Source organism: Chlamydotis macqueenii, chromosome 11 (assembly GCF_036417535.1).
Source record: "Chlamydotis macqueenii isolate bChlMac1 chromosome 11, bChlMac1.mat, whole genome shotgun sequence".
Lineage (NCBI taxonomy): Eukaryota > Metazoa > Chordata > Aves > Otidiformes > Otididae > Chlamydotis > Chlamydotis macqueenii.
Genome location: NC_141566.1, coordinates 20,116,015 through 20,131,358, shown reverse-complemented (window position 1 = coordinate 20,131,358; position 15,344 = coordinate 20,116,015). Strand labels below are relative to the sequence as shown.

The window sequence follows — 15,344 nt, the reverse complement described above, 5'->3', positions numbered from 1 at the left end:
TCACCGGGGATGTTTCTGCGCTAACCAACCTGGTTCTGGGTAAGGAGAGTACGTGTGATGTTACTGAAATCTGTGTTGGACTTTCACTAATCTGATTTTTAGGAAGAACACCATGATAATGTGCTACTTTCCATTCTTAGTGGTGAAGTTCATAAAGATGTAATACTCCTCTTTAGTCCTGGCTCTTCAGTGGTACTAAGGAGTCTGTCTTTTTTTTTTTTTTTTTTTTTTTTTTTCTGCCACTAACAGTAAAACTAATTTGTAATGACAGGAAAAAAAAAATCCAGATTAATGATGCTTTAGGAACAAACTTCCACTGATGTTTTCACTGAGGCTGATGTTGAGGACCTTCCTCACTAAAAAACCCTGGAGAACTGAGTGGGAAGATTTTGGTTTGGAGTGTCGGAGCTTTCCCCCACAATTTCCTTCTGTCCGTTGAAGTGAGAAGGGAGCGTGCTGAGCCCGTGGAAGACGAGCTGTGCCTCTCCTCGTGCCAGTGTGGGCAGTTTTATGAGAGTTGCCATAGGGACCAGGTTCTAGTTATCGGCTCAAACAACTTCATGTATGATTAATGTTAATTGCCCATTTTGCATGGGTGACTTTTTTTCTCCTGCTGAGTTGGCTCTCGTTGCCTTTGATGTGGCTGGTGATCCAGTGTCCTGCAATGGTTAGACAAGTGATCAGTTTGCCAGCGCTGAGAGGAGACAGAATCAGGTTGCTGCGAGGTCAGAGTTTGCTTCTCTTCTTAAACACTGAAAGGTCAAGTAGAGTTTAACTACCATTGGCATCTTTGAAATGTTGCAATAAATGCCAAAGCAAGGAGATCATTTAAAATCCATGCTACAACTAAAAAACTTAGGGTAATAAAAGGAAATAACTTTAACACAAACTGTCAAGATGTTACATTTATTGGTAAAGGCTTCAAAGAGTACCTTTCACAACCGCTGGCGTGTATTTCATGTTCTTTGAGGAGAACAAAATTTTAATTTGTGGTTTCAGTTTCAGGAAAGCAACTAAGATGGTGGGATTTTCTGATGTGGTGTGTTGTGTTTTGTTTTGTTTTTCACTTTTAAGTACTTTCACCGGTTACTGCCATTATTACCAGACCAATTTAACGCAGCATGTCGTACAGTACTTGTGTGTTTCTCCTTTAAGCCTAATAAAATATGTTGCTATCGAAGAAATCTATGATACATACGAGAGCTTCCTAAATCACAAATGTAGCGTATTTTTATACCAAATAGCTCAAGCCCTGTGGAATCAATAATTAATTTATTGACTGGATATCTTTTGAAAAAACAAAATCAGCAGTCCTTGCTAGACTGCTGCCAATTTGTAAATAGCTGAGGACCAAAATGGAAAGTGTAGAAGTAACATTCAAATCTTAACGATCAAAGTATCAGGTACCTCATCTATCACAACTTGGAATAAATATATCACAGAACGTGTCGTATCTCATTGACACTGCGAGACATAATGCTTTTCCTTGTTATCTAGCTAACTGCCAAGCCTGCAGAGTTTATAGGCTGCTAGGATAATGTGCTGGTGGTAATCCACTTCAGTTGCAGAAATATGAAGTACTGTTGAAATATATTTCTACTTAGTTTATTCTTTGCTCTCAAGAGGATAGGATACTATTTCAGTTCCTCTAAAGAAGCCCAGAGAATGAAAAGCAAAGCATCAGGATAAATTATGCTAAATGGTGGACTAGACCCCAGAGGAAATCATGCGTCTGTGGTACAGTATTCCTCCATTTATCTTACGAATGTTACATCTAATGTTAATTTTGTAAAGGGAAAGCATTCAAAGGTTCATCTGATCCTTTTAATAATAGTTTTAGTGTTATAGTGTTATTTGTCAAACTCATACCATCATAACTTAGCTCTCCAGTTTTGAAAAAGCATTCATACAGAAAATATTTTGGGCTACTAATACATAACACTTTGTTTCACAAAACACAAATAACCTAGTAATTAAACTCCAAAACTTAACAAATAATTGCCAGCAAGCAATTACTGTTCAATTAAAGAGTAATTACATGGTTATTTGTGCCCTGAAAAATAAAGCATTACTGAAATCAGTAACGCAATCAATATTTTAGCAGAAACAGGATGCTGCAGTGATGGACCTTTCAACCTGTGCTGATTAAATTGTCATCCAAATAACAGTTTCCTAGTTAAATCACCACATGTTTATTTGTCGTGATTAATATGCAAATTCATTTCTGAATCTGGTAAATCTCCTATATTTAAAAGCACAAAAGTAGAGCATTGTCATATATCAACAGTAATGTGCTGTATGTTTCCCCTGATTAATTACATTTTACAGAGTGTTGATGAATTTCTGGATTTTATGAAATATAGTTGTCTATAATGAGCATAAAATAGAGTTATAAAAGATGGAGTTGATCCGTAATTTCAACAAAATTACAAAAATAGCCTTATTCTTTGTTTTGATTCCAATTAAAAATCCGTGGGATGTCTCGGGAATACGTAAAACTTTGAGGGGAGAAATAATAAAATTAGCTCTCAGCAGGAGTGGAAAATAACAGAAAAACAGACATTAGTGAATGGTTTCTCAGCATTGTACTATATAAATTTTCACTGTCCAATATACTACTTAAAATGTAATTCAGTCTGACAAACTTAACTCCAAACGAAATATGAAAATGAAGAACGTTCAGATCAGGTCATTCCTCTCGTTGAGGTAGTGGCTTCTGGGGGGTTGAGGTGGAGGGGACAACGAGAGTGACTGTGTAACCACAGTGTAAGTACAGGTGAAAACCCCAAATCCCCAGTTGTCTTCACTTTCAGGTCATCAATGAGCCAAGGGCTTTTTGGTTTTGTCTTTGAGAGATACTAATAGAATTTTAATCAGTGTAGACTTTGAGTTGGCCAGTCCATTTAATAAAAAGAATGAGATTACTAAACGTAATAATGAGAAACGGTATTGTACTTCTGTTCTACTCTCCATGCTCTTCACTTGTGACCATAACTCGTACTTTAAAAAGTGTTTAAAAGATCTGGAGGAACTAAGGATCCTTTGAACTAAGGAACATCTCATTGAAATGGAGTCATTTTCCATTCACAAAGACCTGTTGATGACAAATATAAAATTTATGCAGAGATTTTAGAATCTCAAAGAAACACATTCAAAATTGTTTGAAGCTGATCCTGCTTATGCTTCCTTTGTTATCAGCGAGGAAGAGATTTTTCTACACTTCTAAAATATATGTATTCATTATCTCCTAAAACTTTTAAAAAATCTTGGGCATTCTGTCAGTGCATAAGCACAGACTGGAGAGCTTCAGTTCTGCTTGTTGTAGTCTGTGCTGGGAAGCACCTAGAGATCTGATCTGGTAAAACTGGGAGCTACAAGTGTCAACAGAGTCATCAAATAAACTACTCTCTGAGACTCCATTGTCTCCCCTCCGCTCCTCTCAAGACCCAAATCGTAAAGAAAATGTCTCTTCATAAAATCTTTTAAAACTCTTGGTTTAATTTAAAAAGTGTTTTTCTTAGATTGTTATCAACATAGAGTTTTATGCAAAAGATTTTTTAGTATTTGAGCTTGAGAAGAGAATATTTCGTAGTTTTGTTGATTGAGCTCTGCTGTTGGAGAAAGCTGCTAATTTTAGCTGTTTTGTAGGTTTTTTTTCAGAGACGGTAAGTGCCAACTAAGCACTTAAACATGCAGATTTCTGTAAATCAGTGGATGATTTCAGCAGGTGATTTTAATAGAGAACGCATGTGTGCGTCTAACTTCCTGTGAAACGCTACCCCCGGTTTAGCTTTACCTTATCACAGCCTAGCGAGCCTGGGCTCTTGGAGTCGGCTTGACTACCTAGCCATCATAGCATCATAAACAACTTAAAGCCTAAAAAAGAAAAATGGAAGAAGTACTGAATAAAGCGAAATAGAAAATGGACAAACCCGAAGCTAAAAAGAAGGGAATAGTTTTATAGAGACAAAATAATAAACCAGAAAAAATGATTTTGTGTTACTTTGATGTACAATAAAACAAAGTAGCATGAGCACACTGTGAAAAATGAACAGGTTGATGGTACCTCTGTGTAGTGTTGCTGGAAGCTGTCTTCATTTAAACACAGAGTTTGTCTTACATTGATGGAGGGCTTTGCCGCTGTAAGTTGATAGAGTGAAGTTTAACTTAAATTTCTGTGTGAAATAGAAGTCACTTTGGAAATGCTTTCTATTCAAACCTCATTCATTGTTGCAGCTTAGTTATTTTATACAATGTTTCGCTGTATTTTGTCAAATACTCTATTATTCAACAAAATAAAATTTCTTTTGAGCAAAGAGAAGCAGCAGTACTTTCCCAGACGTAAGGAGGTTACGTTTTTATTAGCTGGCTTGGGGAAGAGTTGATTTGAAGTGGTTTTTTGGTCTGTAAATCTCTGTATTGTGATGGCAGCTGTGTAGGGTGATTTCACGTGTGCACACTGACGTAAGGGATCAATGTGGTAGCTGAAAAGAGTAGTTAAATGTAACAGGTCTGTAAACAGGCCTTTAACATTTTGGATTAAAAACTGCAATTGTGAATCGTAAGCTGGTCAAGGGACGGTGAGATTTTTGGCGGATTGAGCTAACATTCTTCGTTTAACCTATCTATAATAATTATGAACACCAGTCAATCCATAAAGATCAGTAGTCAGTTTTGGAAAAGCTCAGTGTTAAATTATTGCTGCATCTTCAAGAGCAGGCAGTTACCTGCCATGATTCAGAAGGCAAGGTCTAAGATTATGTTGCATTCAAGGTTTCCAGCTCTGGATAATGGAAAAGCTTGACTGCTGTGTGGATAGTAGAGGTTCAAGTAGTAGATGTGCCCTCTGCAAAGCAGCCTGGTGAGCCCTGAGCTGGTTCGTAGCGGCAGCTGCCGTCAGCGTGGCGGTGTTCACCCAGCATGGGGTCTGAGCTAATAAATTCCAGTGCACCCAGTATGGCGTCCCTGCAGTCCACCGCGCTGCTAATCCACAGCCCCTGGAAACCACGGCTTGTGAGCTGAGCAATGCATCTAGTTGCATTTCCGAGAGTTTGCATGTGAGTTTTTGTCCTAGGCAAGAATTTCTAATATATTGTGTGCATCATTGATGGTTCATATATTTTATACAAATCAATATCGTGTGTAGTAAGCAAACATTTCAAAAATAAAAATTATTTTTATTTATCCTCTTATTTCATCAGCTCACGACCGGGAAGACCCCCCAAGCGTTCCCTAGGAGTTGCGATACAAGAAAATGCACGTCTTCTGCCCCATGGAGTCCCAGGCCTGTTATCACCAGGACTTATCTCTCCAACAGGTAATAAAATCCATCAGATGATCAGCCTCATCTCTTCATACTGCACAGCAGTTAAAATAAACTAATATTGATCTAACTGCCTTGTCCTTCAGGGCTTTCTCAAGCTTTACCAGAGGTTACATTATTGGATTTTTTGAGTGTTCATGAAAACTCTCTTTTGTTGCTGCAGTGACTAAAATCTAATGGATTTGTAATTTAGTTCTTTATTAATTGTAATTTCCTTACAGGAAATTCCATTAAATGTGTTATTTTAGTAAAAGAAAAAAAAACTTGAGAAAATGAACTATTGTCTCAGAGAGCCCTGTAGCATGCATTTCTTCCTTTCAAATGCATGTGTATTTTAGTTCTCGTGGGACATGAACAGCGTGGCTAATGTCTGTTGTATTGTAACATCATTAATGTATGCTGGGAAGATAGAGAAATGCTCGTACGAATTACAGAAGAAACACTTGTAAAGCAGGTAAGTCCGCATTGCTACAGTGGATTGCACTTTAGTAATCTGCGTTCAGTATTGTAATATGAAAAAACTGGCATGCAAATAGGTGACATTTATAAACAAGCCCTAAACATAATTTAATGCATAGTATCTTATTTCACCTCATTAATTTATTAATAGAGTTTAAATTAAATCTTGTGCTATCCTGATGAGTGCTTTAATTTTTTATTAATTGATACGTGCTAAAGGTAAGTTTATTTTGCTAATAAAGCTGTATGAACAGACTGTATTCATAAAAGTAATTGCTTAAATATTCAACAGGCGTAGCAGTTTGAGGATTACTGTCAAAGTCCAGCCTAAATATACTGTGTCTCCATAATAACCAAACTTAGTGAAGTGGTTAGCAGAATATCAAGTCGTAGAACATCTTGCAGGAGAAGCAGAATTAAAAACAATGATTGATAGCAGTATAGTGACTGAGTGCTGAGTGCCTCAGCGGGTCTCGGTGTTCAGGGGAGCAACAAAGCTGAGGTCTTTAATTTCTCCTACAGCTCCAAGTGTCACAAGGAGACCACAGTGAGCCAATAACCTGCATCGCTGTGGAGGTGGGAGTGAACGCTCTCATGCAGCAGTCACAGGATCCTTCACTGAAGTCGTTAATAAAGCATCAAAGCGTTTTGCTAGAGCCAGGCTCCGCAGAGGGGCTGGGGCAGCCTCGTGTACAGTTCGTATGTGGCAGGGAGCAAGAGCTGTGGTTTCACTCCTGTGAGCAGTTTATAACTGAGGGACGTTTTTAGTAGCTGTGTGAGCTCTCAGCTGAGGAATTTCGTGGATTTGGTGCTGTTTATGTGATTACCAATAGACAGGAAAGCACAAGAGCTACCTTGCATTGGTCCTGTCAGAAATCCAAAATATTCCATATTACTTTTCCACCGTGTGTGTGTGTTTGCAAACAGGGCATTAAATTATGCACACTAGCATATTGCTTTAAATTGGGAAACATTTTGGGATGCAGTGTGCTGAGTATGCACAGTAAAATTATATCATAGACATGTTCTCTGTCTCTGAGATATTTTTAGTATTGCAGTGTTTGAGTAAAAAATTTTTAAGTTGAATTTCTAGACCGTTGTAAGTTGTTTGGAGTCTGAAGTGGTGACTGGGACACATCCCACTTTGTTTAACACACGGAGGGCTGCGTGAGAAGTTTGTCCCCAGGGGGCTGGCTTTCCACCGAGGCCCAGGGTGGCCACCTTGGTGACCTTGGGAGCCGCCTATGAAAACCCCTGCGTGACCAAGCGCCAGGAGTCACAGACTCAAGCAGCTGAAAGGGAGTTTTGGGAGCAGCTTGTAGGCGGGAGAAAATGTGTGTTTCCAGAGCGTCACAGCGCCATTGAGGACCAGGGATGAGACAGATCCCCGCGGTTGAAGCAGCCCTCTCGCTAGCCTGTGGCGGGGCAGCTCCACGCTGGCAGCATCTATGGATCTGTCATTCAGAAACCAGAGCTCCTGAAGTTTTTGAGTTGTTTTATCTTGTTTGTAAAGAAAGAACAGTGTAAAATTTGGAGGAATTGCTGAGTAAGGAAAGGTGCCAAGAGAACCACTTGTAAACTCAGTGGGGATTTGAGCTGTTGTAAACTTGGTGGAGCACCTGGGATATGAAGCCTCCATTAGCTTTATTTATACCTATTTACACTTAATTATTGACTGCTTTGCTCTAGTTTCCTTCAACACTTTTGTGATTGGATTCTTCCCTTTTGGTTGAACTAAGAACAAAATGTATTTTAAGACTGATCACACAGCAGAGGTTTTTCTTCCAGACCTCTGAGTGGTGATAATAGACTGGAGTAGAAGTTGCAAGGAGATTAACCTGTTGTCTGTCTGCCAAGCTTTATTCTGGGTATTTATGATCTCACTTGCATATGATTTTCTCTGGTTCTGACAGCTTTGGCCCACATAATTTGCATGTAAAACGGAAACTGTTTCCTGCCCTGGCTGTCTCCTGCTCAGTGACCTGCCGCCTTGGCGGAGGCTTTCTGCTTGGAGCGCTCTGCTCGCACGCGGCTGTGGGAAGGGAGCGGGACCAGGGCTGGGGCAGAAACTGGGGAGAGTTTGCAGCATGGTAGGGCTGGATCCATCCTTTCCAGTAGAGTGGGTGTTGATACGGAGGCAAGAAGACTCTTCACATATTGGTGACTTCTTCGGTTGCCTGCTTCCTCTGGCTGCGGTGTAATTGTCCAGAGCATTTCTCTTGAATGTTATCTTGTCCGCTCCTTGACTTGACCATTCTTCCTACAGTGTAGATGTGCAGTTATTGTTCATCTACCTACACTGTTTGTTTAAAAAAAAAAAAAAATCATCACACTCACTTTTCTTTTGTGACTACCTCATTTTCTAATGTGCCTGACTTAGCATCTGGGTTGTTTTCTCCTTCAGATAAACTCATTTTAGTAACAGCAGCATGATTCATCCATCCATTGTATTTTCAAGTTTTGCCTCCTCTTCAGTCTTCTGTCAAGTGGAAGCGAAGGAGTTTGTGTCCAGGCTTGCTCTTGGTAGATGGATAGATCTCCAGAAGCTGCTGTTCTGGCTGCAGATCTCACAGATCTGTCTGTAGAGGGTATTGCAGAGTGATGATTAGTAACTTCCTGCAGACTTGCCTGAGCCATCTGTGTTTCCACTCCTTGAAATGTGCTGTTATTTTCATCACCCATTTGGTTTGTGTCAGCTTCATTTACATGGTCATTTTCACATAATAAACAGGTAGTTAAATTAGGCATACTGCATTTCCCAGTGCAGAGTGTAATTTTTTTTTACGTCTTGGCAAAGTGCACTACAGCTACTCTTTTACCTAAGGAACTTGTGAAGGAGCTGTAAGTGAAGCCTTGACCCGTTTAAATATTTGTAGGTACCTTCCACCTTTGGGGAATGGGAACATGGGCGTTACAGTGGGACCAGAGCAGCAGGGTGGTTAAACCGCTGTGACTGGAAGGATGAGGTGGTGTGTCTGGGACGCACGCCACCGGGATGGGCTCGTGTAAACAGCACAATTGCCGTGCCCAGACTGCATCCCTCCAGAGCTGGTATTTAAGCACTGTCCATTTTATGTTAACTTAGGAGAAAGTGTTTTTCCTCTTGTATTCATGTAGGAAATGTGGAAATGAGCGTGGCGCCCTTGCCTGCTGTGAGGGCAAAGGAGAAACGCTATATGTCACAGAGGGATGGTCATCAAAGGCTCGGCTCTTCAAACAGTGTGGTGTGATGAAGTGACAGTAATAAAAAAAGGCTTTATCTCCTATTAATGTACAAGTCTTTGTCATCAGTGTATCTTAACAAGACAGTTGGGACTTACTTATGAAAGAGATTCTCAAGGAAGTTTCAGGGTCTGAAGCAGCAGTTTGCTGTGCGGCGAGAAGCAGGAATCAGTTACATGATGTAAGCCAGTAGTTCAGAGAACTGCTGATATGGAATGAAGCTGAAAGAGTAGTTGGATCTTTTGAATAGTTATCTATGCCAACTTCAATCCCTCTAATGTTCATTTAGGTCGTCCTCAAAATAGGTTGGAAAACCACTAGGTGAAGTCTTCATTGCAATTTTTCTCTATTCAGTTTGTAGAATGGCTACTTTTATTTCAATAAAACCTTTTGGGGAGCTGCTCCATCTTGTTTTCAAAGTTTTGGAGAGGATGGCTCATCAAGAAAATCATCCTACCGCTAGAACTCTGTTAGATTGTGGTGCAGGGCAGAAACCTGCTTTATGGGGCAGTTTTTTTCAAGCTGTAGGATGGGCATCTCTCGGACTGTATGTGTGCTGGGAGGGCTGCTGCTGAAGCTGGTCTGGTGAGACTGGGTGCCAGGAAGATGGATGCAAGCCACTTTAAGACACTTTTATTGCCATTTTATATTTCTGAGACTTGCTGTTGAAGCTGCGGGCAGCCTGGTAGGCCTAACACAGTGTGCGCTGGCAGGGCGTGTGCACTGCAGGTCAGAGGATAGATTGCCGTGAGGATTTGGGGCTGAGGGCTGCCGAGTGCTCCGTGCGGGAGATGGGAGGAAACCTGACTGATGGGCAATTGTGTGTTAGAGAAGGAAAACGAGGAATTTTCAAATGGTTATTTGACTTTGGCGGCCTTTGCTGGGTGGGAGGTGGGAGGATTTGGAATTTCAGAGGTTAGACAGAGGTTCAGCCCCAACTGCTTGTTTCCCTACCAGGGAACGCTTGTTGGTATGTACTGTGTGCGGAGGCCGTGGCTGGCGCTGCCACGAGCGGGCGGGATGTCCGAAGCTCTCTCTGGTGTTCGTACCTCCTGATTACACCCGCTGCCAGCATCTATCATCAGGTCTCTGCTATTTTCTTACATTGATCTTCCCAGGTGACAGAAGCAAACCACCTGCGTTTTCAAATGTGTAAGCTAAACTGCTCTTTTCATTATGAGCTAGATTAGGTTCACCTCCCTTGAAGTGATCCTGGTTTATTCCCTGTACAGACAGTTAAAATATACTGTCTCCTTAGCTGTTTGTCTAGAGTTTTTAAGAATGTAATAATTAAAATATTGACCTGTTTGTACAGATACGCATCCTTTTACAGTTTAGTTTTGTCTTATTAATAGTTAAGAGAAGCTGTTGTGAACGGAATAGTTTCATGTAATTAATATTTTAGTGAAATTAATATTTTAATAGCTATACTGAGCCACATCATGTGGGACTCAAACAAATAGAGCGGCTCACAGGAGTATGATAACTTCATGTGTAACTTCGGTTCAGCAGTGACAGCAGCAGCCACTTTATCTTTCAACAGAAAAGGGGATAAAACAGCATTTGCTGCAGTTTTTAGACACTTTGATTTGGTATATCCGTGTTAGAGGAATGAACGAGACAGGAGGATTTCGAGATCTTTGGTATCCAGTTGCTGTTTGTCAGGGTGGGCACACGGTCAGCTGGCACAGCCCCGCTGATGCACAGAGCTGCCTGCGGGAACTCCCTGGTCCTGTTGACCCCGTGGATGCTCCTCTTTGTTTCCCTGTGAGACTGGTGCTGCTGCAGTGCCCCCCAGTCTCCCCTGGCTGAGGGGATGTGCTCAGGGTCAGAAGAGCAGAGCCGCAGGAGCAGCAAGGACCTTCCCTTACGGAGCCGCATGGTGGGACTGCAGGCAGCGAATCTGCTGCACGTGTAGTGTCGCTCAGATTGCCAAAACAAGGCTCTGAAGGTTTGCCTCTCTGTGTTGTAAAGCCTGCTTCCAAGAGAGAGCGGTTATTTGAAGAATAAGCATTCACTCAGGGTCACTTCACGTGAACGTCTGTTGACCGGTTTCACCTCTTGGGGTGTTTGATGTAGGGCCGCTGTGGCTGGCAGCTGCTGGCGGGAGTCCTGGAGCCTCCGGGAGCAGGGGGCAGACGATTGTAGCGTTAAGGGAACCCTTTCCTTTCTCAGCACACTTAGCTGAATATTTTTGTTTGTTTACATCTGATTTCCGTGGCTCATTTCACTGTTTACGATTATCCTTTTTTTTTCAGTTGTCATAGATGTCTTTTTAAAGTTCCGTTTACAATGAGAAACATATGCATGACTTTGTCGTTGTTGGCATTACCTGGCTTGGTAGAAATTATTATTTTTAATCAAAGGCAAACATACTGATTAAGGATGCCACAACACTCCTCTGCCTGTGGGGAACGTTAACAGTTTATAAATTGTTCTTGGTGACAATTCAGTAGTGAATTACTTTGATATATATGGCTAATAAATTAATATGATTAAGTTAATGAGTAGTACGAGTGTTGCCAAACTCCACTCGTCGGGCTTTTAATGCCGCTCCACATTTGCAGCTCTAGCTTCCCCCTGTGGTGAGAGGATCCGTGCTACCTACGCACTGTCATTGTGATAAATGGCATATCCCACAGTGCCCTGCACTCCATCTGCTCTGTCCCCAAAATGAGAAATATTTTATACAAATCACACACTCAGAAGCTCAAAGGACTGCAGAAAGATCTATTTTTTCAAACAATAATAAAAATGCATACGTCTCTTTAGCAACTCTTCATTTTTACTGTCATAATGAATGCGTGTAGTTTTGGGAAATGACTAACATAGGAAAGTTATCCACTGCGCCGTAAAGCTGACAAATAAGTTAACATGCTCACTCTTTTATTTTATCATGAAATGTTCTTAGATAAAAAATGATGTTAGAACATCTCTTTAACTGGATTTTAAAATTAAAGACCATGTATGCCTCATGATTGAGTACCACCCCATCTCATGCCAGCGAATTTCTGTGCTGAAGGGAGCATGAATCTGAGGGAATGAGGAATGTGGGATCATATCATTACTCTTTAAAATACAGCCGTTCAGTAAGAGTTCTGATCATCTAGAAACTACACTTGGTGACTATGAGTCACTCGGTTACTTTCTTTTTCTTTTTAATGTTATCTTTCTTTAGGGATCTATTTTTAGTGTCTGCTTTATCTGGAAGGGACATTACATTTTTTGAGAAAGGAATAGTTAAGGCTGTTGAGAATTTACTGAATAGTTAACCTTGTTGTAAATTTAATTTACACAAAGCCTCAACTACTAATTATTGCCTGAGAAGTGTGAAACTCAGTAATATACTTTCATTTTTAACCATGTGCACAATTTTTATTTAAAAAAAAATTGATCCTGTTGAGCTTTTACATCTTTGTAGATTACGAAGTTTAAGCAAAGTGGTCACACTGAGAGAATTCAGGTTTTATTGTTCTGACTCTCAGGGCAGGTCTGTGCTGAGTTTATCTTGATTTGCAGATGGAAGGGAACCATTTGAAAAAGTTGGCCCAAGTATCAGAGAGCTAACAAAATCAGTAAGCTTTCGTCAGTCTGTTTTTATTATCTGTGACATTCTTTCCTACCAGCTTTTCTCTTAGCCTGGGATCTGATGGCGTTGGCGTCTATAATGATCATAGTACCCATCTGCTTCTCTTTGTCCCTTCTTTAACTGGCTTCGAAACTCTTTTAAGTCATCATTAAGAAATGTCCTAAAGTCAAAAATAGCATCGGGAGGTATGAAAGATTTCTCTTCAGCGCGCTCTGTTTTCTGGAGGACTGTTTTGGCAATAACAACACTATTGTAGCGGGATCGTTTTTGTTAGGTTTTATTTCTCTTTACAATAACATGATTAAGTTGAACAAATAGTTACAGTCTGGGGTGTTTTCCATTTGGCACCTTGAACTGGTATCGCAGCAAGTGAAGTTAAATGCCTTAAGAGTGTTGGTGTAAGAATCCCAGACTGACTGCCTATTGTACTGTCTTGGGTTTGAATAAAGGAAGCTGGTTTTTGGACTCGCTGTAGTTATATTGTCGTTGAAGAATTTCTACATTCATGCTAATGGAAAACGAGGTATTGATTTAGCAGGTTACAGGGCTCATCAAATGCACTGTAGGGTGATAATTTTCTGGTAGGCAAATCAAGTATCTTCAGATTCTGATGTTACCTTGGGTGTGACATAAGGCCTATTCATGATTCTGCATTTTAAAAGAAGAAGTTGGACTGTTAATGGCACACAACTGATATCCGCACTGATACCCTTGCTCTGCTTTACATTTATCCAGCAGTATTTCAGAGGACCTGTTAAGCTCAAGTTATCTGCACACACTTAAATTTTATTCCTATGACTTTGAGAGGTAACTGTAGGTAACTGTTTCAATAGGTACAGTTGTAACTGGCTGGATAGTACATCTCTCATTGCAGGAAGATATTGATCCATCACCTATTTGCAGTTCTAAAATCTACTAGACATACATAAATAATATTCTCTTAAAATGCAGCATTCGGATCTAGATCAGATTTGAGTAGTGTGGTTTCCTAGAAAGCTGTGTAAGGCTGTATTGTGGCAAAATTCTTGGTGTAACAACACTGCTGCAAATTGTTTAGAAAAAGTAGGGAATAGATCTCACTTGATTAAAAAGGAAGCGTGTAGTATGCTTAAACCTGAATATTTCCATAGTTATGATTCTGGTCAGGTATTAAGTACTTTGAATGTAATTGAGCAGCTGCTGTTCTTGGATCAACAAGTGAAACACTTAAGTATGTTTTTAAAATTAGGCAAACAAATAATCCCATTGATTTGGATTGGATTACTTGTTTGCCTAAACGTGAGTGTGTTGCTACTTACTGTGGTGTTTTGGAGAACACGTTCTCTAAGGATTCCTTAGCAAAATTGTGAGTTCAGTAAGTGCTGGTGCCAAACTCGTTCTCCCTTTTGATTGTCCTGGTGGTCTTCAGCCTTTTGCTGTCTTGCGTAGGCTACAGTTTGTGAAAAGGTGAAACACGTTTTTTGAAAAAAAAGTTGGAAAAAAGTTTCACAAAGTGGATGCTGATTGGGAAGTCATCTGAAAAATGGTAGTTATTTGTTCCATTTTGGCCACGCCGAGCAGCTCAGAGTGAAAAGAGTGGCTTGCGGTTGGAGTCCAAGGTGACAGATGGAAATCCTGCTTGTCTGAGGGTGATGATTTGCAAAGCACTGGTTCTACTTCTCCCTTCTCCTGGAAGTATTTCTCCTGGAGTTGAGGCAGTGATAACAAATAGTAGAAATTTTTCATTTGCTGCTGCTGATTTCTGAATTGGCCTTTGTGCTGGTGTTGCAGAGGGGAGAGCTTGATATGCTGAAGGCAGGAGGGTGAATATGTTCGGGCCAGGCAGAGAAGGCTGTGTGTGATCGGGGGGGCCGTTTGAATCTGTCTGTGTAAAGTAGTGAGAAACTGTCCTGCTAATCCGTGAGAGATGATGTTGGTGCATTTTTTATGCATGTGCAGAAAATTGAATTAGCACTGGAGGCTACCTCGCCATCCATTCTGGAGAAGCTGCTTCTACAGCTGATGTCCTGAGGAGCAGACCTCTGCTACGTAGAAAGTACAGCGGCTGCCGTTGGTGTTTCCTCCTGCACAAGAAGAATGTTGTCTTCTTTCAGCCCTTCCCAAGTAATAAAACATGATGCCAAGTGCTGGCAACAAATTAGGATTCATGATGAAAAGGAAACATCTCTTACAGAGCATTTTGAAGAGGCTCACATTTTTATTTTGAAGCTAGCATAACTAAAATAGATTTCATTGTCTGATCGTTCTCATTAAGTGACTGGGACCATATTAAGATTTCACTGGAAATGTGTTTGTATTGGATGAGCTATTTTATCACAGTCAACATTAATTGGTTGACTGTGACTTAATGAGTACAGTATCATACACCATGAGAGAGACCTTTTCGGTTTGCAGAGGCGTGCTGATAGCAACTGGCGTTGCCGCTGCCGCGCCGTACCTGTGTTAAAGGTGAATGTGGGAGCAGAGGGCTGGAGGATGCAGTCTAGAAATTGAATTATTTTTCTTCACAAAGAAAAATAATCCCTAAAGCTAACAACCTCCTCTGACTTGAATATGAAAAGCTTTACCTCAGAAAGAGAAGCATTTTATATACTACGTGCCTGAATGTAAATGCCAGACATTTTATTAGGAAAGGAAAGCCTTTACTAAATATAATGATCTACATTGTTTTTATGTAATCTAATGAATTACAGTTAAAGCCTGAGAAATGAGCTGGAAAAGGTAGAGTACTCTGCCATGAAAGCGAGCTAT

At 40.5% G+C, this 15,344-nt stretch overlaps 1 protein-coding gene across 2 annotated transcripts in view; it reads left to right on the top strand.

The window, feature by feature from the left end:
* Positions 1–15,344, top strand: part of DACH2 (dachshund family transcription factor 2) — a 269,269-nt gene that overhangs the window by 127,750 nt on the left and 126,175 nt on the right. For both annotated transcript variants that reach the window (XM_086756246.1, XM_086756247.1), the window contains exon 2: positions 5,202–5,317. In XM_086756246.1, the coding sequence (XP_086612372.1) occupies positions 5,202–5,317 (116 nt within the window). The remainder of the gene's footprint in view (positions 1–5,201; positions 5,318–15,344) is intronic.